Source organism: Sciurus vulgaris (assembly GCF_902686455.1).
Source record: "Sciurus vulgaris genome assembly, chromosome: 5".
NCBI lineage: Eukaryota > Metazoa > Chordata > Mammalia > Rodentia > Sciuridae > Sciurus > Sciurus vulgaris.
Genome location: NC_136465.1, coordinates 36,546,545 through 36,572,127, shown reverse-complemented (window position 1 = coordinate 36,572,127; position 25,583 = coordinate 36,546,545). Strand labels below are relative to the sequence as shown.

Genomic DNA, 25,583 nt, shown 5'->3' with positions numbered 1-25,583 from the left:
ATAGCCATATTTTTGAAATGTTTTATTTGTTCATGTGCATCAAGTTTTTTCCTTGATGTTTTCTGGGGTTTATATCATGCTTAGAAACAGTTTTCTCAGTTACTAAAAAATGCACTCATGTTTATATGGCGCATGTTTCTGATTGTGTGCGTGCAGTGCACGTTGCCTCTGGGGCTCCTACAGGAGGCATGCCTGGTTATCTTAGGCAGAGCAGGGTGGGGTCCCCTGTCAGCACGGGTGATTAGGGGCCAGTTCTGCAGTCAGACCTCGTTGCCCTGCCAATTCTCTTGTGGCTTATTTCTTCACCTGTAAACGGAGATGACAGTAGAGCCCACCTCAAAAGCATGAGATAAGAAGTGATGGAGATGATCTTGACCAGCCGTTAGAATGTGCCTGGCCCAGAGCACAGCATGTACCCAATAAGCATTATTATCTTCCCCACCACTGCCTAGCTCATCAGGACCTTCAAGATTGGAGGCATAAATGGGGATCCCCAGCTTTCCTCCTCCTCCCAGCGGATGGAGGAGAGAGAGGGTCTGGATGGAGCCCCAGCAGGGTGGCCAAGCAACTCCCACTGTGCTTCTGCCTGGTCCAGTTCCACGGCTCTGGGCCTGCAGTGGTTCACAGCCGCTGGGGGTGGGGGGGTCGGGCATGGGTCCGGGTGGAGGTAATCACTTGGCGCTCTCCTTTGCCGCTAGAACCACATGATTGTTGACTTTGCAGGCTTGCAGGCCTGGTGAAAGCTCTCAGGGTTCTTCCAGCCTCTCAGCACTGCTGTCTCAGTAGGCTCTGTGAGCTTTTTAAATAAAGGAAATGACCACGTGCTATTACACACACACACACACTCACACACACACACACACACACACAGAGTATTTAAATAATTAAAAAATCGAGGATTAATAGAATGAAATTTCCCAGCCTTGGCTGAATGGAATCTAGTCACTGCAAAGAGAGCAAGCTGATGGACAGCTTCAGGGGACTGAGGGGTAGGGCCAAGCCAGGCTGCCAGTCTGCCCAGCACAGGGTTGTGTGGGTGGCTGCTGAACCAAGGTCCAGTGAGGAGTGCAAGTCCCCAGTGTGATGCTCTGGCCTGCACCCTTGCTCAGAATCCAGGGTGAGAGCCAGGTGGAGCACCCCAGCAGGGAGCCTCAGCCAACCTGACCTGGCCGGCTGCCTTCTCCTCCTGGTTTAACGTACCCTGGCTCTGCTGCGAGGGCCAGTGGGTGTACTTTAAGAACTTACGTTCTTGTCCTTGTTCTTCCCCACCACAGGTTCTGCCTGAGCCAGCCGTTTGGGTCATGTTTTCAGCTATAGAAAAGCCAGCCCTCATCTTCTGCACAGCCAGTCTTGGTCAGCCTTGCTCGGCTGCCTCTTTCCCTCTTCCCCGCCTGGATTGGATGGTACAGTGCACAGTCCCAGACGCAGCATGAACTTAGAGGCTCTACCCCAGGGTTTTTTTTCCCTATTACCCTCATTTCTCATCTCTCTCTGAGCCCTGTTTCCTTCTACCAAGACTCCTGGAAGATTCTGGGGCTCTGCCTCCTCCAGAGCCTCCACACCCGCCCACCTGGTCTTTTTTTTTCCTTTCCATCAACCTGCATCTTCCCCCATTGCAAGTGTCCACCTTCACTAAACACCCAGATCTAAAGTGCTTGGCTCTGATCGGCCTCATCATTTCCATGTCCCCCCAGCAGACACACCTGTATGTTAGGGCTGGAAATAATCTGTATGTCTTCACTGAGGTGAGTGGGTAGGTCTTTTGCATCACCTTTATGAGGTTGTATGTCTTGCTTCATGATACCTGAAGCGCCCTTCCCCACCAAAGGAAACAGGAGTTTTTGGTCAATTCTTCTTTCAAAACCCTGTTACAAGCAGTGTGCTCTTTCAAAGGCAAATCATCCATAAATATTGTCTTTCGAGAGTATGTTCATGACTGAGCACAGTGGTGCACACCTGTAATTCCAGCTATTGGGGAGGTTGAGTCAGGAGGATTACAAGTTTGCGGCCTGGTGAGTGACTTAGAGAGACCCTGTCTCAACATAAAGGAAAAAGAGCTGGGGCTGTAGTTCAGTGGTGGAGCATTTGCCTAGCATGTCCGATGCTCTAGGTTCTATTACCAGTTCCACAAACAGAACAAGACCATGCTGTTCCAGTAACCAAATTTTCTTTAAAGCCTGCCCTCAGGCTTGGTTTGTCTATACTGTTTCTCTGCATTTCCTCTGAAGGCTGTTACTACTGTGTTATATTATGTTGGTAATTATAGTCTGTTCTAGTTTTTAGACTCTAAACTTCCATATCTTATTTATTATCTTAATAAAATTTATCATATTGATCTTGGTATCTCCAGGACCAAATAACAGACCTTGGGATCCCTTTTATCTTTACTTCCAGAACCTTCTTATCACTTCTTCTTGTACCTACTACTGCCCCATGTCACTTGTCTTACCCCTGGATTGTGGGAAAATGAGATTTCTTACGTTCTCCCACAACACACAGGGATTCTCCAGCTATTTTTGTTTGTTTGACTCAAGGACACAGCTCCTCATCATAGGGACAATAAGGACATTTTCCAGCTCTTGAACATGACTAGAAGAACAAAAGGAGGAAGAATAGAAGGGGAAGAAGGTCAGAAGCCCATTCCACTGTCAGCCCTGGAACAGGTACTGCTGTGATGGATCCCAAAGTGGCTCTGGCACTTCCAGGCAGTGGCTGTCATTGCCTCTGTTTAGTCAAACCAGGACTGGGGGAGGGGGGGTTCCTGTAACCAAAGGAAGGCCTAGCTGGGCGAGAGAATGGGGTGGCATAGTTTCCTTAGACTGATTTTCGTATTAGCCTAAGAATAATATTATAAATAAATGAAATAAGAAAACAGCATAATGCATTTAGAACTTCTATGGTTTGCATATTGTTTGGGACACTTGGTCCCCAGTGTGGCAATGTGAGAGCGAATTGGACCTTTAAGAGTTGAGCCTGGAAGGGGTCTTTAGGTAAATTGGGGGTGTGCCCTTTGAAGCGATTGTGGGGCCTAAGTCTCTCCCTGACTTCCTGCTTCTACACACACACACACACACACACACACTCTTGCACTCTTGTTTTGCCATCCACATGCTGGGCAGACTTTCAGCCTCTATAACCATGAGCTGAAGGAGCCTCCTCTTTAGTAAGCTAACCTGCTTCCGTTATTTCATTGTAGTTATGCAAACTGAGCTCAGGTAGGAATCAAACCTAAACTATTACCTCAAGAAGAATTCCCTGTATCATAGATCTGACAAAACTGATTCATGAGGAAAGAACTGACTGATCTGAAAGAAGAGAGTCAGGACACAGAATCTGCTATTTAATCTGAAGTAATGTACAAGACAAACTTAACCCCTGCTTCAAGTTACTCTTGGTGATCAAACAAACTTAAATACTTGTCTCCATGCTGCCTCTGACTTGCCCTTTGACAACCCCACCCTCTCACAGCTTAGTGGTATGGCTTCACGGAAAATTCTCATTCAAGAGACTGCCCACACAGTTGACCTGATTCATAAACTGCTAGAACATTCTACACTCCCTCTCTATGTTATTGTTTTTCATGATGGTTCTCATTTGGATAAGGTCTCTAGTTTTAGTTATCAGTGTTATTGCCCTGAATACACTTTATCTTCAAAGTCAATGCTTCATGGGAATTATCTATTTGCTATGAAACCTAAACAGCAAACAAAAACAGAAAATCATATGACTGAGTTCAATTGCAGGGCTTGCTACTTGGTAACCCACAAAGTATTTCCAGATGGAAAATGCGTTTTGCTTGTTTCCCTATATGGTGTTTTGTTTTGATTTTTGCAGAGTTTTCAAAATATAAAAAATTTGGAGATTTCTTGAAAAAATCAGAATTTCTGCCTTATCTTGAAAAACTGGAAAATCATGCATCCCCACATCCCTCAGCCTGAATAGCAACAGTTGGCAGGCACTGGCTAAGGACATGCTGACCCCTTAAGATAGGGCAGCTTATCTCCAGTGTACAGTCTTCCCTGGTTCTATTGTCTATGACAGCCTGTTAATTCATTTACACAACTAGCCTGTAATTTGTCACTGGGAGATTTTATTCAGCCCATAATTCTCTAGCTATTTTTTTGTTAGGCAAAAATGTCCTTCTGTAAATGCTTCTTCAATTATGGATCATAAAAGAGAACATAGGTTAGGGAAAATTAAAGGTGAAACCAGGCTCTGCTACAATTAAAATTAAATCTATAACAGGAAGTCCTTTTCAAATCTGCATGTCTATGAATTTAAATACTCATTCTCTATCCATATTAACTTTTCTGTGTTTCACAACTGTATTAGTATTCTTGAAAAAGGATTTTCATTGAACTGTAACCTTCCTGCTTGCAAATCTGAATGGTTATAGTTAGCAGAAAGAATTTCCACTTTTGAAAACAAGAATTTGGACATAGTTAATGCTTCTGGAGATTCTGTATTTATTAGAAATTCTCCAAGAGCTATGATTTTACTATCATATTGAAATGTATTTTGGTTTTGTGAACAAAGAATAGCAGCAGAATTATACTAGAGTCAAAATTTTCATGTAATTCTTGCTCCTTCCTGAGATGTTTTGTAAAGAAGCAGGTGTAATAGAGAAGGTTCAAGTCTTAGTTATTCATGGCCTTGCTCCTGAGCCACGGATCCAAGAGACCCTGAAATTTCACATCAGCCATTGGATAATGAACCTGAAATCTCTCTTTTACCTTGGAGAACGGTCATTTTATCTTAGGCCACTTCCAAGACAGGACTGAGCTATGTTGAAATACTACCTGGGGATTGTAGAATTTACTGGGGGGTTGGTGGGGAGATGGGTACCTGAGAAGGCCAGGGCAGAAGAATAAACATGTATATGGTAGGGGTAGTTTTTAACAAATTCTGGGAGAAATGCTAACAAATTTCTTCCTTCCTTCCTTTTTTTTTTCCATTCATTCTTTGGAAGTTCAAGAGGGTCTTTTGTCAAGTCTTTTTTCCATTGCTTTCCATAGATTGGAGAGACAGGCAAGGTCAAAGTTTATCACAGCTTAGTAAATCATCAAGAGGTAATGCATGAAGGAGTAGAAAGGTCTGCAGAGCAATACACATAGACATTTCAAAATGAAGACCCGAAGTGTTGACTGGGTGTGGTGGTGCACGCCTGTAATCCCAGCAATTTAGGGGACTGAGGAAGGAGGATCGCAAGTTTGAGGCCACTTGGTGAGACTCAGTCACAAAATAAAATAAAAAACAGGGCTGGAGATGTAGTTCAGAGGTGGAGTGCCCCTGTTAATTCCCCATTTTTTTTTTAATGTACCAGGGATTGAATTCAAGTGCCCTTAACTACTGAGTCACATCCCACTCTGGTTTCTGTTTTGGTGTTTTAATTTTGAGGCAGGGTCTAAGTTGCTTAGAAACTCACTAAATTGATGAGCCTCGCTTTGAACTTGCAATCCTCCTGCCTCAGCTTCTTGTCAATCCCCAGTGCTACCAAAAAAAAAAAAAAAAAAAAAAAAAAGCAGACTCAGTGTGTCAGTGAACATGTGAGAAACAATATTCTCCTGGTCCTGAGTTATGGTCCAGAGTAATGTTATGTACATGGAGTTGTCTTAAAGGAAAATTCACTGCCACTGGGGTGAGGGCAGATGGCATAAAACTTAGACTTGAGTCAGTCCTGAATAGGGCACTGCCTGAAGGGAGTGGGTTTTTCCTCCTGCCCAGTACAATGGTGACTGTAAAGGAGCTCAATAATAATTATTATTAATTGAGTGCTCATTCTGCCTCTGGTGTTGTTCTAAGTGGTCACATGTGCTAGCTCATTTGATCCTCATCCCAACTTTATGGGATAGGTCCTACTTTAATCTGTGATTTCTAGATGAGGAAAACAGACCCAAAGAAATGAAGTAGCCTGCTCAAGATGTTGGATGTTGGGACTAATGACACGTTAACTAACTCAGGCTGACTCCTTACTCCCTGGCGAGTGAGCAAGATCAAGGCCTCAAGGTGGTTTCAATACCACCGTCAGGGATTGGTTAACAACAGTTCCGCCAACGTGATCAGCTCGTGCTTGCCATACAGTCCTATGCGACTCTTGCCTGCATGAACCTCCCATGCCTTGCTGACCTTTAAGCTGATTGGTTCCCACCTAGCCCCCACCCTACATAAAAGCTGTGTGACTTCCTCAATAAACAAGTTCCTGCTGTGACTGGTCTCCCTGACACGTCTGATTGTCCTCCGGCGGAAGGGCTGGGTGCGGGCAGTCAGTCGGCCCTACCTATCCCGGTCTGACCTTGTTGGGGAGTGTCCCCTTCCCTTGTCGCTGGTCGAGAAGAGCAAGGGGGCTTAAGACCCCCACAGTTGGATCTGAAGTAGAGGAGCTAGGATCCCAGAATGGGCACTGACTTCAGGGCCTGGAACCCCAAACAGGTGGCAGGAGTGCAAGGCCTGGCAGAACTGTTGGCAGAGGAGCTAGCTATTTGATGCTACTCATCAGAATGAGGCCTGCTGGATGGTTGATTCCGATCCTGCTTGCAGAATTTAGACCACACCTGAGGAGGAACAGCACAAACCTAAGCTGACTAGATACTCAATTTTTCTCTGGGGTGACTTGTCTACTTATATCTTTTGTCCATTTTTCTAGTGGGGATTTACTATCTGTCTTAAAAATTTATTTAAAAAAAAATTTTAAGTTGTCAATGAACCTTTATTTATTTATTTATTTATTTATTTATTTATTTATTTATTTATTTATTTATGTGTGGTGCTGAGAATTGAACGCAGTGCCTCACACATGCTAGGCAAGTGCTGTGCCACAGAGCCACAGTCCCAACCCCTTAAAAATATATTTATTGTCCATTTCCTTAAAACAAGGGCAGTCATTTTGGTCTCTATTGCCTTCTGCTGCACACCTAGCACAAAGTGTCTAGCACATTGTAAGTACTCAATATTCATCGAATGAATAATGGAAGGAACATTAACGTCTTGTCGGTCATTTCTTATTTATGCTAATTTTTATGTGCCCAAGTCTTACATTTTTATGTGGCCAAATTCCCTTTTCTTCAGTTATTTTTTTCATAAAAAAAGTTTTGAAATTCTTTCCAGTCACAGATCATAAAAATATTTAGCTTCCAACACCCCTTGTTTTCTTATTGTGACTTTTTTTTTTTTTTTTTTTGACATAGACTGCTTCAATTCACCTGGAGTTTGTTTTCTTCTATGGTGGAAGTAATGCCTATAAATAATTCCTTTCCAAATGGATCTTCAATATTTTTTTCAGCACTATTTGATGATTAATTCACCTGTTGTCATTTGAATGTCCCCTTAAGTTGATGTGTTGCAAACTGAGTCTGTGGAGAGGTGAAACCTTTATGGAGGTGATCGGGCCATCAAGCCTCTGTCTCCATGAATGGAATACTGTCATTCTCACAGGAATTGTTCCTTAACACAAGAGTGGCTTTGTTATGAAAGGGAGTTTGTCTCTCTTGTGCCCTTGCCATGTGATGCATTTAGCCATTTTATGACCCAGCAAGAATACCCTAGCCAGAGGTGGCCCCTCAATCTTAGACTCCCTACCTCCAGATAAGTTCTTAAAGCTTCTAAATTACCCAGGACTTAGTATTCTGTGAGAGCAGCACAAATAGACCCAGAACCATCCTTTCTTCCACTGGTTTGTCTATCCACTCCTGCACCAATACCACAATACTCAAATTACTGTGTGTGTGCAGGTGAGTATGTTTCACACATAATTATATTTAGATATCTTCTAATACATATCCATCTTCATTTTCAAAATTTGACTGGTTGGTATTATGTGTGCTAACTATAGAATTCAACCTAAATGTTGATTTAGGAAGAAGTCATATTTTATTATACTCCCCTGGAAATATGATTAGTAAGAGCTAGCTCTTTTTGATCTTTATTTTGGGGAGAGGGTTTCCCAAATAGACTGAAAATAGGGACAAACATGTGGGTCTCTTTCCAGTAGTTCTAAAGCCCAGGTCTGACATACACCAGCCCTCTGCTTTTAACCACCACACAAAACTGCACCATGGATTATGGTCTGGGCCTAGAAGTTACACGTCTATGTGATTCTGGAGAAGAAAATGACAGTGTCATTAATTTCTCTGAAATGAATGATCCAAAGTTGATTTGAATGCTCATCGTGTCCCAACCTACTTGACTCTGGGATTAGCCCAAGAACTCAGCACCTTTCCAAAACCAAAACGCATTCATGCGATACAGGAAGAGGCACATTTAAAGTGTTGGCAGCGGTGCCCCCTGCACCCACACCCAGACCATCAACTTCCGAATCCCACGGGAACCCAATCTCACCTCAAAGACAACTAAAAGTGAAAGCTAACTTAGCTGAATCCTGTGTTCTTTACTTCAGGCTCTGCAGTCCCAATTATGTATGATCTCTTATTGATGTGACATTTTTTAGGAATTTGACTTTTAAAGCCTGCCATGTATGTATGTATGTATTTATATATTTTTTTAATTAAAAAAACATAAATTTATATAGGACAATGTTGTTTGATTCATTCTGTTATTTTTTTCCCTTCGCCCCCCACCCTTCCCACCTCTTTTCCCTCTATACAGTCCTTCCTTCCTCCATTCTTACCACCCTCCTTATCCCTAATCCTAAACCTAACCCTAACCCTAACGCTAACCCCTCCTACCCCCATTACATGTCCTCATCCACTTATCAGTGAGATCATTCGTCCTTTAGTTTTTTGAGATTGGCTTATCTCACTTAGCATGATATTCTCCAATTTCATCCATTTGCCTGCAAATGCCATAATTTTATCATTCTTCATGGCTGAGTAATATTCCATTGTATATATATGCCACAGTTTCTTTATCCATTCATCAACTGAAGGGCATCTAGGTTGGTTCCACAATCTGGCTATTGTGAATTGAGCAGCTATGAACATTGATGTGGCTATATCTCTGTAGTATGCTGATTTTAAGTCCTTTGGGTATAGGCCAAGGAGTGGGATAGCTGGGTCAAATGGTGGGTCCATTCCAAGCTTTCTGAGGAATCTCCATACTGCTTTCCAGAGTGACTGCACTAATTTGCAACCCCACTAGCAATGTATGAGTGTACCCTTTTCCCCACATCCTCTCCAACACCTATTGTTGTTTGTGTTCTTGATAATCGCCATTCTAATTGGGGTGAGATGAAATCTTAGGGTAGTTTTGATTTGCATTTCTCTTATTACTAGAGATGTTGAACATTTTTTCATATATCTGTTGATTGCTTGTACATCTTCTTCTGTGAAGTGTCTGTTCATTTCCTTAGCCCATTTGTTGATTGGATTATTTGTATTCATGGTGTAGAGTTTTTTGAGTTCTTTATAGATTCTGGAAATTAGCACTCTATCTGAAGTATGATTGGCAAAGATATTCTCCCACTCTCTTAGGCTCTCTCTTCACATTACTGATAGTTTCTTTTGCTGAGAGAAAGCTTTTTAGTTTGAATCTATCCCAGTTGTTGATTCTTGCTTTTATTTTATTTCTTGCTATGGGAGTCCTGTTAAGGAAGTCTGATCCTAAGCCAACAAGTTGAAGGTTTGGACCTACTTTTTCTTCTTTAAGATGCAGGGTCTCTGGTCTGATTCCAAGGTCCTTGATCCATTTTGAGTTGAGTTTTGTGCAGGGTGAGAGATAGGGGTTTAATTTCATTATGTTACATATGGTTTTCCAGTTTTCCCAGCACCATTTGTTGAAGAGGCTATCTTTTCTCCATTGCATATTTTTGGCACCTTGTCTATTTTCTCATACCTTTGTATGAGAAAATTGTATTTATTTGGGTTTGTGTCCATGTCCTTTATTCTTTACCATCAATCTACCTGTCTATTTTGGTACCAATACCATGCCATATTTGTTACTATTGCTTTGTAATAGAGTTGAAGATCTGGTATTGCGATACCCCCTGCTTCGCTCTTTCTACTGAGGATTGCTTTAGCTATTCTGGGTTTCTCATTCTTCCAGATGAATTTCATAATTGTTTGCTCTATTTCTGTAAGGTACATCATTGGGATTTTAACTGGAATTGCATTGAATCTGTATAGCACTTTAGGTAGTATGGCCATTTTGACAATATTAATTCTGCCTATCCAAGAACATGGGAGATCTTTCCATCTTCTAAGGTTTTCTTTAATTTCTTTCTTTAGTGTTCTGTAGTTCTCATTGTAGAGGTCTTTCACCTCTTTTGTGAGATTGATTCCCAAGTATTTTATTTTTTTCGATGCTATTGTGAATGGGGTAGTTTTCCTAATTTCTCTTTCTGAAGATTCATCACTTAGGTATAAAAATGTATTGGATTTATGAGCATTGATCTTGTAATCTGCTATTTTACTGAATTCACATACGAGTTCTAAGAGTTTTCTGGTGGAATTTCCAGGTTCCTCTAAATATATAATCATGTCATCAGCGAACAGGGATAGTTTGAGTTCTTTTCCAATTCATATCCCTTTAATTTCTTTGGTCTGTCTAATTGCTCTGGCCAGAGTCTCAAGAACGATGTTGAATCGAAGTGGTGAAAGAGGGCATCCCTGCCTTGTTCCAGTTTTTAGGGGGAATGCTTTTCATTTTTCACCATTTAGAATGATGTTGGCCATGGGCTTAGCATAGATGGCCTTTACAATGTTAAGGAAAGTTCCCACTACCCCAATTTTTTCTAGTGTTTTGAGCATGAAGGGATGCTGTATTTTATCGAATGCTTTTTCTGCATCTATTGAAATAATCATGTGATTCTTAACTTTTAGTCTGTTGATATGGTGAATGACATTTATTGATTTCCGGATGTTGAACCAACCTTGCATCCCTGGGATAAAACCTACTTGATTGTGGTGCACTATCTTTTTAATATATTTTTGTATGCGATTTGCTAAAATTTTATTGAGAATTTTTGCGTCAATGTTCATTAAGGATATTGGTCTGAAATTTTCTTTCCTCGATGTGTCTCTGTCTGGTTTAGGTATCAGGGTGATATTGGCTTCATAGAATGAGTTTGAGAGGGTTCCCTCCTCTTCTATTTTATGGAATACTTTGAGAAGTATTGGAATGAGCTCTTCTTTAAAGGTTTTGTAGAACTCGGCTGAGAACCCATCTGGTCCCAGACTTTTCTTTGTTGGTAGGCTTTTGATGACCTCTTCTATTTCGTTGCTTGAAATTGATTTAATTAAGTTGTGTATGTTCTCCTCGTTCAGTTTAGGTAATTCATATGTTTCTAGAAACTTGTTGATGTCTTCGAGGTTTTCTGTTTTGTTGGAGTACAGATTTTTAAAATAGCTTCTAATTATGTTTTGTATTTCACTCGTGTCTGCTGTTCTATTTCCTTGTTCATTCCGAATTTTAGTAATTTGAGTTTTCTCCCTCTTTCTCTTTGTTAGTCTGGCTAAGGGTTTATCAATTTTGTTTATTTTTTCAAAGAACCAATTATTTATTTTGTTAATTTTTCCGATTGTTTCTTTTGTTTCAATTTCGTTGATTTTGGCTCTGAGTTTAACTATTTCCTGTCTTCTACTACTTTTGGTGTTGGTCTGTTCTTCTTTTTCTAGGGCTTTGAGCTGTAGTGTTAAGTCGTTTATTTGTTGATTTCTACTTCTTTTGTTGAATGCGCCCCATGAAATAAATCTTCCTCTAAGTACTGCTTTCATAGTGTCCCAGAGATTTTGATATGATGTGTCTTTGTTCTCGTTTACTTCTAAGAATTTTTTTATTTCCCTCTTGATGTCTTCTGTTATCCATTCATCATATAATAGTGTATTATTTAATCTCCAGGTATTGGAGAAGTTTCTGTTTTTTATTCTGTCATTTATTTCTAATTTCAATCCATTATGATCTGATGGAGTACAAGGTAGTATCTCTGTCTTCTTGTATTTGCTAACAGTAGCTTTGTGGCATAAGACATGGTCTATTTTAGAGAAGGATCCATGTGCTGCTGAGAAGAAAGTGTATTTGTTCTTTGTTGGATGGTATATTCTATATAAGTCGGTTAAGTCTAAATTGTTGATTGTGTTATTGTGATCTATGGTTTCTTTATTCAATTTTTGTTTGGACGATCTATGCAGCGGTGAGAGAGGTGTGTTAAAAATCGCCTAGTATTATTGTATTGTGGTCCATTTGATTTCTGGAATTGAGAAGGATTGTTTGATGTACATGGATGAGACAATGTTCAGGGCATAGATATTTATGATTGTTATGTCTTGCTGATTTATGCTTCCCTTAAGCAGTATGTAATGTCCTTCTTTATCCCTTCTGACTAGTTTTGGCTTGAAGTCCACATTATCTGAAATGAGGATGGATACTCTAGCTTTTTTGCTGTGTCCATGTGCACGGTATGTTTTTTCCCATCCTTTCAGCTTTAGTCTATGGGTATCTCTTTCTATGAGATGAGTCTCTTGCAGGCAGCATATTGTTGGATTTTTCTTTTTAATCCAGTCTGCCAGTCTATGCCTTTTGATTGATGAGTTCAGGCCATTAATATTCATGGTTATTATTGTGATATGATTTGTATTCCCAGTCATTTGACTCATTTTTGTTTTTGACATGATTTGGTTTCTCCTTTATTTGTCTATTCCTTTAGGCTAGTTCCTCCCATTGTTGATTTGCATCGTTGTTTTTCATCTCTTCCTCATGGAATATTTTGCTGAGAATGTTCTGCAATTCTGGCTTTCTTTTTATAAATTCCTTTAGCTTTTGTTTATCATGGAAGGATCTTATTTCATCGTCAAATCTGAAAGTAAGTTTTGCTGGGTATAAGATTCTTGGTTGGCATCCATTTTCTTTCAGGGCTTGGTAAATGTTGTTCCAGGCCCTTCTAGCTTTTAGGTTCGGGATTGAAAAATCTGCTGATATTCTTATTGGTTTCCCCCTGAATGTAATTTGATTCTTTTCTGTCGCGGCCTTTAAAAATCTGTCTTTATTTTGTATGTTAGGTATTTTCATAATAATGTGCCTTGGTGTGGGTCTGTTGTAATTTTGTATATTTGGAATCCTATAAGCCTCTTGTACTTGGTTTTCCATTTCATTCTTCAGATTTGGGAAATTTTCTGATATTATTTCATTGAGTAGATTGTTCATTCCTTTGGTTTGTTTCTCTAAGCCTTCCTCAATCCCAATAATTCTTAAGTTTGGCCTCTTCATGATATTCCATAATTCTTAGAGATTCTGTTCATGATTTCTTACCATCTTCTCTATTTGGTCAACTTTGTTTTCAAGATTAAATATTTTGACTTAAGAATAGCTCCCCCGCCATTCTCTCTCTCTTCCCTCCTCGCTTTCACGCTCACTCCTTCTCACTCTTGCTGCCTCTCTCTCTCTCACCCTGCAGGGAGACACTCTGCCCATCTGCTTAATAAAATCTGTTGCGTGAGCTCCCGTGTCCGGAGTGGTTTCTGGTACTTTCATTGGTGCTGTGACTCGGATGGGCTCGTCTACTGCCACTTAGGAATGAGACTCTTCGCCCCCTAACCAGCAGGAAGAAGCTACAGAAGAAAGACCATTGTCCCACCTCCAGTATCTACAAAAACAAAAAAGGAGGAATGTTGGCATCAGATCTGCTATTTTGCTGCCGCCATTATTCTCCCTCCCCCACACCCATTTACAACCCAGATTGTTAGCCCACGAACCAGCCATTGGGCCACTGTTATTAGCCCACGAAATTCCACTCCTTAAGAATAGTTCCCCCACCATTTTCTGTCTCTCTCCTCGCTTTCATGCTCTCTCCTCCTGGCTTTCACTCTCTCTCTCTCTCTATTTCTCTCATTTTCTCTCTCTCACTCTGCAGGGAGACACTCTGCCTGTCTGCTTAATAAAATCTCTTGTGTGAGTTCCTGCAAAAAAAAAAAAAAAAAGATTAAATATTTTGTCTTCAATGTCTGAGGTTCTGTCTTCCAGGTGTTCTATCCTATTGGTTATGCTTTCTATGGAGTTTTTAACTTGGTTTATTGTTTCCTTCATTTCAAGGATTTCTGTTTTTTTTTTTTTTTCAGTATCTCTAACTCTTTATTGAAATGATCTCTTGCTTCCCGTATTTGCTCGTTTAACTGTTGATTGGTGTGATCATTTAATGCCTGCCTTTGCTCTTTCATCTCCTCCTTCAATGCCTGCATTTGCTCTTTCATCTCCTCATTTGCTTCCCTGATTGTTTTAATTATGTACATTCTGAACTCCCTTTCTGACATTTCTTCTGCTGTGCTGTTGTTGGGTTTTATTGATATAGTATCTAGGTGTGTTTGGGACATTTTCTTCCCTTGTTTTCTCATATTGGTCAGATTTCAGTGGGACTCTGTGATATTGCAGATTTCCTCTATTGGCTTATAGGGTCCCTGTAGATTTCCAGTGTATCACCTCCCAGCCTTCAGTAGCCTGAAATCTTGGAGTAACTTGATAATGCAGTGCTTTCGAAGAAGGCTGCCCCTAGCCTGCTACTGGTTCCAGGGAGAGAGACCTGGAGAGGTCTATGGCTGCCCTGCCCTGGTCTCAGAGGCTGCTTGTGGGTTGGAGCTCTCCGCTGGCTTGAGAACTTGTGGCTGGCTCTGTGTAGAAAGGCTCTTACTGGGCGGTCTGCTCTGAGAAGTTAGCCTAGAAAGGCGCTTCCCGCCGGAGGGAGCCGGGCGCTTGGGGAAGTCCCTGGCTGCCCTGTCTTGGTCTCTGAAGCAACCTGCGGGCGGGCTGGAGCTTGCAGTGTGCTGGCTCAGGGACTTGGAGCTGGTTCTGTGCAGAAAGGCTCTCACTGGGGGGCCTGCTCTGAGAAGCTGGAGAATCTGGCCCTGTGGGAGGAGCCCACCACCAGAGTGCTCAGGGCTGCCTGGGGGAGACTCTAGCTGCCCTGCCCTACTTTAATAAGCCGCCCAAATCCAGGCCTGCCGCCCAGGCCGAGCTTCACCGGGTGGGGGAGACTCACCCCACGGTTCTATTTTAGTCCGATTCTCTCAATGCCTCCCCTTCTTGAATCCTGGGTTCTGGAGCAACTGGAGATGCAGTCACCCTCTAGTCCGCCATCTTGGGTTGCCCCGAGGAAAAAGCCTCTGTATTTATATTTTAGCTCCCAATCTCCTATAGGTATCTCCAGACACCAACTTATTCCCATATGACCCACATCTTGTCAGGTATTTTTTCATTTTACAGTCAGAGAACACCAAGATACAGAAAGACTGGATGTCCTGGGTCAACCACTTTTGTGACCACGTGGGACTAGAATGCAGGAAATTCTTAACTTAGAATCGAGTTGTGAACCACTGACGGTTGCTCTTCACAGCTGTCATCTTGGTGGAGCCTGGAGAAGTACTGATGTGATAAAGCTCCACATGCTAATGTGCATATGATTGTGAGCACATTCATTCCAATGCCTGTGTGAAAGAGAAAAGTAAAGAAATAAAAATTTAATCATTTTCAAAAAGAAAAAAGAAAAGAAAAAAATCTACACTGTAACAGTCATGCACTATTCAAACCTCCCAGTCTTCAGTAGCCTGATGCATGAGAGATACCTGACAATGAGCTTCCAGTCTCCAGCAGGGTCTCGGGATGGGATTTGCCCCACCTAAAGATGGGAGCTACCGCTTCCAGGATAATCCAAGATGGTCTCCAAATGTGTTGGCAAATGGGGAGCTGCAGCTTGGAGTGTGGGTGTGGTTGGCTGTGGGTACTGGAGGCGAAGTGTGGTCAATCTGGTTGAGGGGTCCAGGAGGTGGGGGGTCAGTCTGGCTGGGGGTCCTACAGTTCCTGGCCCTTGTCTCAAAATGGTGGCAGCCACGTGGGACCAAACCTGCAGTTACTGTGACAATGGACTTCCAGGCAATAGCAGGCAGCTGACGATCCACTGGCAGTCTATGGTCTGTCTGCTGGCTACCAGCAGACAATTGGCAGGTGGACCTCAGGTGGTGGGGGATGGGTAGGTGAAAGGCAGGCGATTACCCTTATTTTTTACAATTTGCTATGCTATGCTTTCCATCATTGTATTGCTTTCAGAACTAGAGGTATAAATTGTTAAATTTAAATTACACAGGAGGTATAAAGACTTTTAGAGAATTCAAATCCAATTTAGGCATTCTAATTCAGTGCCTGCATTTTTTTTCAAGTTTGACTTCAAGAAAGTGCATTATCACAACATTGACTTTGTGTGTAAGACTAAGTATGTACATAAAAATGTTGAAATGCTCTAAAATTTTTTTAAATGCAAATGTCCTCTTTGTACATCTGCATTTGTAAAAATTTCTCAAGATCTCAACTTTTTGGGTGACTCATACATGGTGGTGACTCAGGGTGTTTATTTGTTTTGTTTTGTTTTGGTATCAGATATTGAACCCAGGGGTGCTTAACCACTGAGCCACATCTGCAGCCCTTTTAAATTTTTTCTTCTTTTAAATTTTGAGACGTGTTCTCCCTAAGTTGCTTAGGGCCTAGCTAAGTTACTGAGTCTCACCTCTAACTTTCTATTCTCTGGCCAAAGCTTTCTGAGCCACTGAGATTACAGGCATGTGTCAATGCACCTGATTGTGATTTTTGATCAGTCTCATCCAACTATAATACCTATCATGGTTTTACAGATAATCACAGTTATAAAGCTGGATGCACATACTCACCAACCATAATGGTTTATGTTTATACTTTACCTTTTGACTTATTTCTTTAGCAATACAATTTACCTACTCATAACTATTATGCTCAGGTGACGTCACTAACATGGTTGAGTGTTTAAGCTTGCAAAAATATGTATGCTATGATTATTGCCTATTTAATTGTGTAAAGTGGCTTATGAAGTGTTCTGTCCTATTTTTATGTCTCTCAAATAAGTTTCCTGTTTTAAAAATATAAGACTGAAGATGTAGCTCCATGGAAGAGCACTTGTCTAACATGCACAAGGCCCTGAGTTCAATCCCTAGCACTGCAAAAAATAAAAATAGAAATGAACAAATTTTAAAGAATCTTTCCATCATTTTTTCCAGAACGTATTTTTGAGATTTTGATCTTTCAGGATTTTAGATTCAGGAGATTTTGTTCTTTTGGGATTTCAACTTTGAGTTTGTAGGGGTTGGTATTGTTTGGGGGGCAATTACAGCTTGAACTGGCCTAGACTCTGGATGGAATGCAGAATAGTCATGAAGTGTAACTAAATGATGTGGGAAACTTAAAAGATCAGAATTTTTAAACAAAGTCTGTTCTTTCATCTTTGACTTCTCATCTTTGAACGTGAGGATGTTGCATGTTTCTGGTGTAGGAAGCATGTCGTTTGCATGGGAATTTCATATTCTGCTCTCAAGAAGAAAAGCATGAAGGTCAAAGTAATCTTTTTTGCAACTGTTGTTTTTCGGGTGTCTTTGGCTTAAATAGTCAAAATGCCAGAACAGAGTATTTTAACCTCTGCAAGAGAGAGTGAGGAAGGAAGAAAAGAAGGAAGAAAGGAAGAGAGGGAAAAGATGGATTAAATTGTAGTTTGACCTGGCAAACTTAGTGAGGAAGTGAATTAAATGAGATGATATTTATATAGATAAATATAAGGGAATACATCTGGGAAGAAATAATAATCCACAAATATATAAAAGAGAAAACTGCTATTTAGAAACAGCCTTGCAGGGGGAAAAACAAAAACCCAGAGATAATAGTGAGTGATTGTTTACTGTTGATATGAGCCCATAGTATTGCTGCTGAAGAAACAAGCCTGATGCCATCTTGGACTTTGTATATAAAAGGATCCCTTAGAAAATAGAAGTGGCAGTGGCAGTAAAGTTGCTTCATAAGGCCTTTGTCTGGCAGTAATTCTCACTATGGAATGCTACTCCTGACTTGCAAAAGGAATGCTATAAAAGGATGTAAAAACAGTGTCGAATGTTGAAAACAGAAGAGCTGGAATTCTGCCCGTCACCACTAGGTAGGAGTTTCAATGACTCGATAAGATCACATTTTTATTTAAAGAAGCAAATTCAATTGGGCTCACATTTCTTTAGATATGAATCTAAAGCTGGTTTCAGGTTCCATGTTGTTTATTCTGATTTACAGCAGTCCCTTCTTATCCCAGGGGGATATGTTCCAAGAACCCCAATGCATACCTGAAACAATAGGGTACCACCCTATATATATACTATTTCTTATATATATGTACTCAGGCTAAAGTTTAATGTAAAAATTAGTCACAGTATGAGATTGACAATAATAACTCATAATCAAATGGAGCAATTACAATTTATTGAGCCTTTTTTCAGTACCAGAAATTGAACCCTGGGTCTTGCACATGCTAGGCTAATGCTCTACCACTGAGCTACCTCCCCAGACCTACCTTTCCTGTGACGACAAGGTGACACAATACCTGCATGATGGAGAGAAATGATGACTAGACATTGTGATGGAGCGTTATGCTAGTATGTAGGTCCTACTGACACAAGTACCAGGATATGATGATAGTCAATCTGATAACTGACATAATTACAAAGTGACTAAGGGGCGGCTAGTATAAACAGTGTAGATACAAAGCACAAAAGGAGGATTTGTATCCCAAATAGGATGCTGCAGGAAAATGTGTGATTTCAGTTATCAAAACAGAGGTCTTTATCCAGAAAAGAAAGTAAATCAACTCAATCTTAAATATGGGGAGACCCTTTCCAACTTAGTTTTTCTTGCAGTCTAATTAGACTGGCAGTATATTTCAACACTATTTATGAAGAAGAACAAACCTGGAAGGGTGAGGTTATGGGAGTCTGAGTAGTTATTTTAACTCTGACACAGGAAGTCAGTTCTACCACTAATTGATTGGCCTCTTGTGCCTCAGTTTCTCTTCTGGAAAGAAAGCAGCTGTGTGTGCGTGTGGCCCCTCCGGCAAAGGACCGCTCATCAAATGATGAAACACAGAACTTCCGTGACAGCACTCATCTCATGGAAGCATATCAGGGTTCATTGTACCTGAACGTCTCACGTACTGACAGGGCCAGGAGTTAGGCTTTAGTCTTTCTCAGACTTTTCTGTCCATTAGAAATTTCTGAGAACTTCCTGATTCTTGGGGCCCAGCTCCAGAGTTTCTGATAGCGTAGGTCTGGAGTCAGACCCAAGAACCTAAATTTTGAGCACGTATCCCCAGAGATTCGGACAGTAGTGGGTCATAACTCTGTTTTGAGAAATTCTGAACCAAGCTGCATGGCTCACCTGGCTGGTCAATAGCTGGCCATGGCCTGATTAGTACTGTATTCTAACCACTTGAGGAGTCCCAGTGGTGGTCCTGCAGTGTGTAAAGAACTTGGAGTGGATTTGTATTGTTTTTCTGCTCAGTTCCCATTCATCTTGCATTTCCTGTGTGGAACAGCCCCTTCCCCTGCTCAGTGCAAATGCTTTAAGTAGCTTTCATCCTCCAGGACAGGGGCAGGCAGGTGACCCCTGCCAGTCAGAGACCAGATCCCCTTGGCCACAGTGACTATTTGGGATGAACAATTTTGGTTGGTGTGACCCAATTACTCTAAGCAGATTATGTCCCGAGTCTTATACAGGATTTGAATCTGAGCATCTGGAGACAGGGGAGCCATATTTGCCACCATGAGTGGAGTTTCTATTTAAAAATAAGTGAAAGGGTGGAAAGAGAAAAGGCCCGTCCTGGTGATATTGTTTGGGCCCTAGATGGGTCATACCTGAAGCCAGCCGGATTCATTTCTTCATTTTTCAGTTTAAATAAGGAAATAATTTCCACTTTTTGTCTCAAACCAGATTGAATGGGATTTTCTTTCCCTTTTTTGGATATTTTAAATCCATGCTTCAATATCTGACCCAATTCATTAGAGAATATATGTTCATGATATGAAATAACAACATAACACATAAAATGTCTAATATTAAATGTAAATTAAAGATCTACTCTTGATTTTTTTTTTTTTTTTGGTTTATAACTTTTTTTATTTTTTAAATTTGTTCTAATTTGTTCTACCTGACAGTAGAATGCATTTTTGACACATGAAACATACATGGGGTGTAACTTCTCATTCTTCTGGTTGTATATGATGTAGGATCACACTGGCTGGGTAATCATATGTGCACATAGGGTAATGATGTCTGATTCATTCTACTCTTCTTTCTATTCCCACATCCCTTCCTTCCCTTCACTCCCCTCTGCCTAATCCAAAGTAGCCTAGATTCTTCACTCCCCTCTGCTTAATCCAAAGTAGCCTAGATTCTTCTCTAGGCTCCCTCCACACTCACTGTGAATTAGCATCTGCTTATCAGAGAAAACATTCAGCCTTTGGGTTTTGGGGACTGGCTTATTTTGCTTAGCATGATATTCTCCAGCTCCATCCATTTACCTGCAAAAGCCATACTTTCATTGAATGGGGTTTTCTGTCGCCTGTATGACATGAGCTTTAACTGATGCCATCATTATGACAAAGCATCCTGCAGAAATGATTCTGATGATCATTCTCTAATCATTATTTAACTAGGAAAATTTTATGTCAAAAACATATTTGAGAAGAACAGTATGGAATTAAGTACCAAGTTATATGGTAAGAAGCTATTGTGGGGTATTCTTACAGAAATATCAAGTAATACCATTTATGGTCTGTTGACCGCCTAAGAAGTATTAGTATTGAGCTTTCAGTCAATTATTTCTACTCTTTATAAGCAGAGAGCCGATATTATCTACATCTAAAGTTGAGAAATGAGGCTCAGAGAGGTTGCGTAACTTGTCTAGGGTCACACCGCAGAAAGCAGCAGAACTTGGATTTAAACACCTTCTGCCAACATCACTACTCTGCTTGGGCAGCTTCAGGATCACATGGGCCTTTCCCAGCTATCCTTATCTGTTTGTGGAAGATCACAGCAAGCCTAGAAGGCCATGCTCCTAGCTTTCTTCTGCCTGCTAACTGACAGGGAGGCTCCCAATCCACTCTTCACTGAGTTTCACTTTTTCCTTTTGAATCTGTACCATAATCTTCCTGGTGAGTGAATGAAGACTTGGCTTACCTGCCGTGAAGGTTTCTTCAGCCTTCCTCAGATCCAGGTATCACTTTCTAAGGTCACTCTTTGGGTCCTGAAGGGCATGGCTCCAAACAAGTTTAATCTTTGCTGTGGTTCCCTATGCACTCTGCCCTGTCTTGCAGACTCAGGCTGACTGGTCCACCCTGTGCATCTGCTGGGTGCCACTGTCTCCTTCCAGTGCTGTCCCTGGGTTGGTCGCAGCTGGTTCCACTTCTTTCTATGCCTTCGACTGCCCTTCCCTGGCTTCTGGCTGCAGGTCTGCAGCACCCGGGCTATAATGCAGGCCATCTTGGATGCCCGGGGCTCGGACAGCCGTAGGGGGCTGTGATAAACATTCTGCAGCAGACCCCTCCTTTTTAAGTGTATGCTCCTCTCTTTCCTTTGTAATTAGTCACCATTTTGAAGAAAAATTACCCTGGACACTTGTGATATGATTGTTGAGTTGAAAAATACTATTCTGAACTTAGAATCTTGCATAACTTCTTCCCAGAAAAGTTAACGTTACCATGACAAAGCTTTGTTTTTGTTTCGTTTTGTTTTTTAAACTTGTTAGCAGAACAGACCACTGAGACTTCAACTCAAATGCCTATGGCATTTGGAGAATTTGGGTTATCCTGACCCTTGCCCCCTCCACGTGTCACCTCCCTTCCAAAAAGTGTTCCCAAAGAATCCGGGAGGGAAACTGCAGGAGGACTCCTCAAGCCACTGAGTGTTTTCGGAGCTTTTGTTCTATCTGTTTTCAACAGGAGCTCTCCTGGCATGTTGAGTGGGAAGGTCCTTGGTTTTGAAGGGCTGCTGGGCACATTGTGGGACATCAGCATCCCCATACTCTACACAGTAAATGCTAGTTCACGATAGCCCAAAGCAGGTGACAAATGCTCCTATACCTTTCCAAACGCTCTCTGGAGGGATGGTGCTGCTTCTGGTTGGAAACCTCTGATAGGACTGAGAGAACAAAAAAGAGTGTAATCCTATCAGCTCGAGAGGCTGAGGCAGGAGGATCACGAGTTCAAAGCCAGCCTTAGCAACTTAGTGAGGCCCTAAGGAACTCAGCAAGACCTTGTCTCAAAATAAAATATTAAAAAAAGGGCTGGGGATATGGCTTAGTAGTTAAGCTCTCCTGGGTTTTTTGTATTGGGGAATACAAAAAAAAAAGAAAGAAAGGAGGGAAGAAAGGAAGGAAGGAAGGAAGGAAGGAAGGAAGGAAGGAAGGAAGGGAGGGAGGGAGGGAGGGAGGGAAAGAGAGAAGAAGGGAGAGAAGAGAGAGGAAGAGAGAAAGACAGAGGAAGAGAGAAAGAGAGGAAGGAACAGAAAGAGAGAGAAAGAGTGCTTGGGGACTAAAGTGGGGAAGGAACTGTCCAAGTTCCTCTGTGAAGCAGGGCTTAGGGCTTTGGAGACAGCTTCCATCTATTACAGAGTCCGTCCTACAATTGTTGAGTTGTGATATACTCGCTTCTGGCCAAATGCTGAGGCTAAATAAAGCACTCCATGAATATTTGCTGATTAATTGTCACGTCTTGCTTAGTATTATATGCTCATTGAAACTGGAAATTTACATCCTCTACATTGTGAAGAGCCCTAGGCAGGCTTAGTACAATGCCATGCTCCTGCTTAGCACCCACAAAATATTAATTGCTATTGGTGAAAGGGGTGACTACATTAATTTAGATGTAAACAACCCAAAAAAGATTAAATATGTTTGGTTTTTTGGATCTGTTGCACTTGGAGAGAGACTGATTAATACAATCCTGCAACTAATGACTTGTTCTTCCATCTTTGGCACCTAAAACTCAGGTGCTTTCAGGTCACCAAACAGTGTGTGGGTGGGTGAGAGGCTTTCTTGGGGTTAAGCCAGACACCCAGGCTATTTGCAGAACAGCTGTACTGCAGAAAACTTCGGAAACTTGGTAAGTGTGCCAAAGCCAGAGACAGAAACCAGGCCAGGCCAGGGCAAAAAGTGGGGCATCCAAAGAGGCTAGGAGGTCACAAGGCAAGTGTAGTAGACCCTGGAAGTTGGGGGTTACTTTGAGCTAGTGGAGGGGTTGGGGCAGGGTTGGAGCCAGTGTGATGTGTGTCTTCCCAGCCTCCCACTCCTTGAAGTTCTAGTTCCACCTAAAAATGTGAGCAATATCTTGCTGAGTGCAGGCAAGATAAGATCTGTGACAGGCAGCATGGATCCAAACTTCCATCATCCTTAGTAAATCAGAAACAGGGGTCTGACTCCTTGCCCACAGGGAGTCATGATAGTTTTATTTCCCAGAATCATGACCAAAGGCTGAGAGAATGTTCAAGACAGGACTAAAGCTTATAGAGAATTAAATCCACTGCTAGTTTTAAAACAAAAAATAAACTCTGATCCTCGTGAGCAGTCACAGGTTTGCCTGGCTAAGCTTCATTTCTGCTGAATACCTGGGTGCCCTGGACTCATTTGCTGACCCGCAGAGCACATTCACATTTTGTTCCACTTCTGTGCAAGAGACAATAACGTGCAAATGGCTTCCCCTTACCTGGTCTGACTGACCGTTCTCAGAGAATCTGGCAAGGGGAAATCTTATTTGTTCCAAAGAAAAAGTCGAGAAAGCCAAGGATTACATTTTAAGTGCAAAGTTTACCTTAAAAATAATCTCCTCCCCTCAATTCATGTCCCCCTAAAGTACAAACGGCAATTCCTTTTTAATTAGCCAGGGGTGTTAAATAACAAAAACAGGCTGTATTTTCTTCTTCCTTCCCAGGTGACCAGGATTTGGATCAGTAAATTTCAGCTGTTCCTCTTTTACTGGAACCAGAGTGACAAGGACCCAAGGCAGGATCGCCACATTGATTTTAATGACTTTGCTAGGGGTCACTTTGGGGGAAGTTTCAAAGGCAGCCCACACAGCAGTGAAAGTCGACACTGATCTTCTGGGTGATGCCCCAAGCACATTAATATGCGGATGTGTATAACAGGCGCGTTCTTGGGGAAGGATATGTCAAGGCGAGCTTGTCACTACACCATGGAATGAGGGTGCCTACCGCAGAGGACTGTCCCTCTTCCCTGACCCTTTAAATCAGTGGCTCCTCTAGGTCTCCTCCTGGGAGTGTCATGCAGGTGTGCGTGAAATAACCAGGAGCGTTGCGCACATATTTGCAGAAAGAGGCAAATGTGCAATGACTTTAATTCAGCTTGTGTTCCCACCTGGCTCACAGGTACCACCACTCACAGGCTACTGTTCACCTGAATTTGTCTATTTCCTTTGAATTAAGTATACTTGGTCCTGAGTCTTGTCTCTGCAACGTATTAGTGATGAGATCTTGGGAAAGGTTTATAAAACTCTCAAATTCTCTGTTTTCCCACTTATAAAATGAGGGTATGGTTATTGTTTGAATCTGGACTGGCCCCCAAAGAGCTTAGGTGTTAGGAAATGTTTACAGGTGAAAAGATTGGGTTGAGGGCTGTAACCTCCTCATGGGCTTACCCATTTGATGGATTGATAATCTGAATGGACTACTTGTTGCTAACTGTAGGCAGGTGGGCATGGCCAGAGGTCAGTGGGGGGCGTGGCCTTGGATGCTATCTGTCCCTAGCCCGTTCCTGTCTCTGTCTCTCTGTTTCCTAGCTGAGCAGCTTTCCTCCACCACTCTCTCCCACCGAGATGTTCTGCCCACCTCAGGTCCAGAGAAATGGAGTTGGCACCATGGACTGAACCTCTAAAACCTTGAACCAAAATAAACTTTCTCCTCTAAGTTGTTTTTGTCAGGTATTTTGGTCTCAGCTATGAAAATTGACTAACACTGGTATTAATGCCTATCTCATAAGGGTTGGGTGAGAATAAAGAATAATGTGCATAAAGCATCTGGCACAGGGTCCTGGCACATAGTAGGAGCTCAAGATTGACAGTGAGGATTGTTCTTTCTCCCCTAGCCACACCTTCTTACAAATGTGGTGCAGCTCTCGCTGAGCTGGCTAGGGAGACATAGAAAGGAGAGGCTGCCAGAACCTGTGCTGACCATGGCAATCCTTCTTAGAAGGTTAGAGCAAAGAGCAGAAGTCCAGTTGGGGACACTCTGGGGGAGAACAGGTTTTCTACTGCTTCACAAATTATTGGAGTCTGCGTGTGCCAACAGAATGAAGCACGGCACCCCGACCAGAAACTGTGTCAAGGAGCCAATGAAGAAAGTATGAAAAAAGTGGCCACAAATAAGCCATGGAATGTGGCATACCAAAATATCATAGCTTACGGTTCAACTGCTTCCTCATTTTCCCTCCCCCCGGGTGAACTACAGGGGCGGGGTTTACTCACAGCTGAATTTCTAGTCTTGGCAAAGGACCAAGCACTTATCTGAGGTTGCTTAACAATGGCTGGTGACTGAGAGACTGATCAACCAAATGAATCACAGGCTCGGCCTCCAGAGGACCCACACTCGCATTTTCCTCGCCTCCGAGTAAGGCTGGCATCAGGAGCTCAGGACCTGTTTTCCTTTGGTACTGCTTGGAATCCTTCTTTATCTCACTCAAGGTATAGATGCTCCTCTGTGAGCGTAAGCAGAATAAAGCGTGGAAGATCCAAGAGGTTTGAGGCAACAACATGCTCCCTGTTTGCCTTTCATGGCAAAGTCCAAGAGTGGTTTCTCTAAAGACTGAA

General features: G+C 41.9%; 1 protein-coding gene across 2 annotated transcripts in view; it reads left to right on the top strand.

The window, feature by feature from the left end:
- LOC306662335 (uncharacterized protein) overlaps positions 1-25,204 on the top strand; it is a 36,291-nt gene extending 11,087 nt beyond the window's left edge. The window contains exons 2-5 of one of the 2 annotated variants that reach the window (XM_079141871.1): positions 1,275-1,403; positions 2,535-2,663; positions 22,756-22,868; positions 23,694-25,204. In XM_079141871.1, coding sequence (XP_078997997.1) covers positions 1,275-1,403; positions 2,535-2,663; positions 22,756-22,868; positions 23,694-23,697 — 375 coding nt within the window. In that variant the 3' untranslated portion in view covers positions 23,698-25,204. The remainder of the gene's footprint in view (positions 1-1,274; positions 1,404-2,534; positions 2,664-22,755; positions 22,869-23,693) is intronic. The other variant, XR_013764085.1, reaches the window with a different exon arrangement.
- Positions 25,205-25,583: the final 379 nt, after the last annotated feature.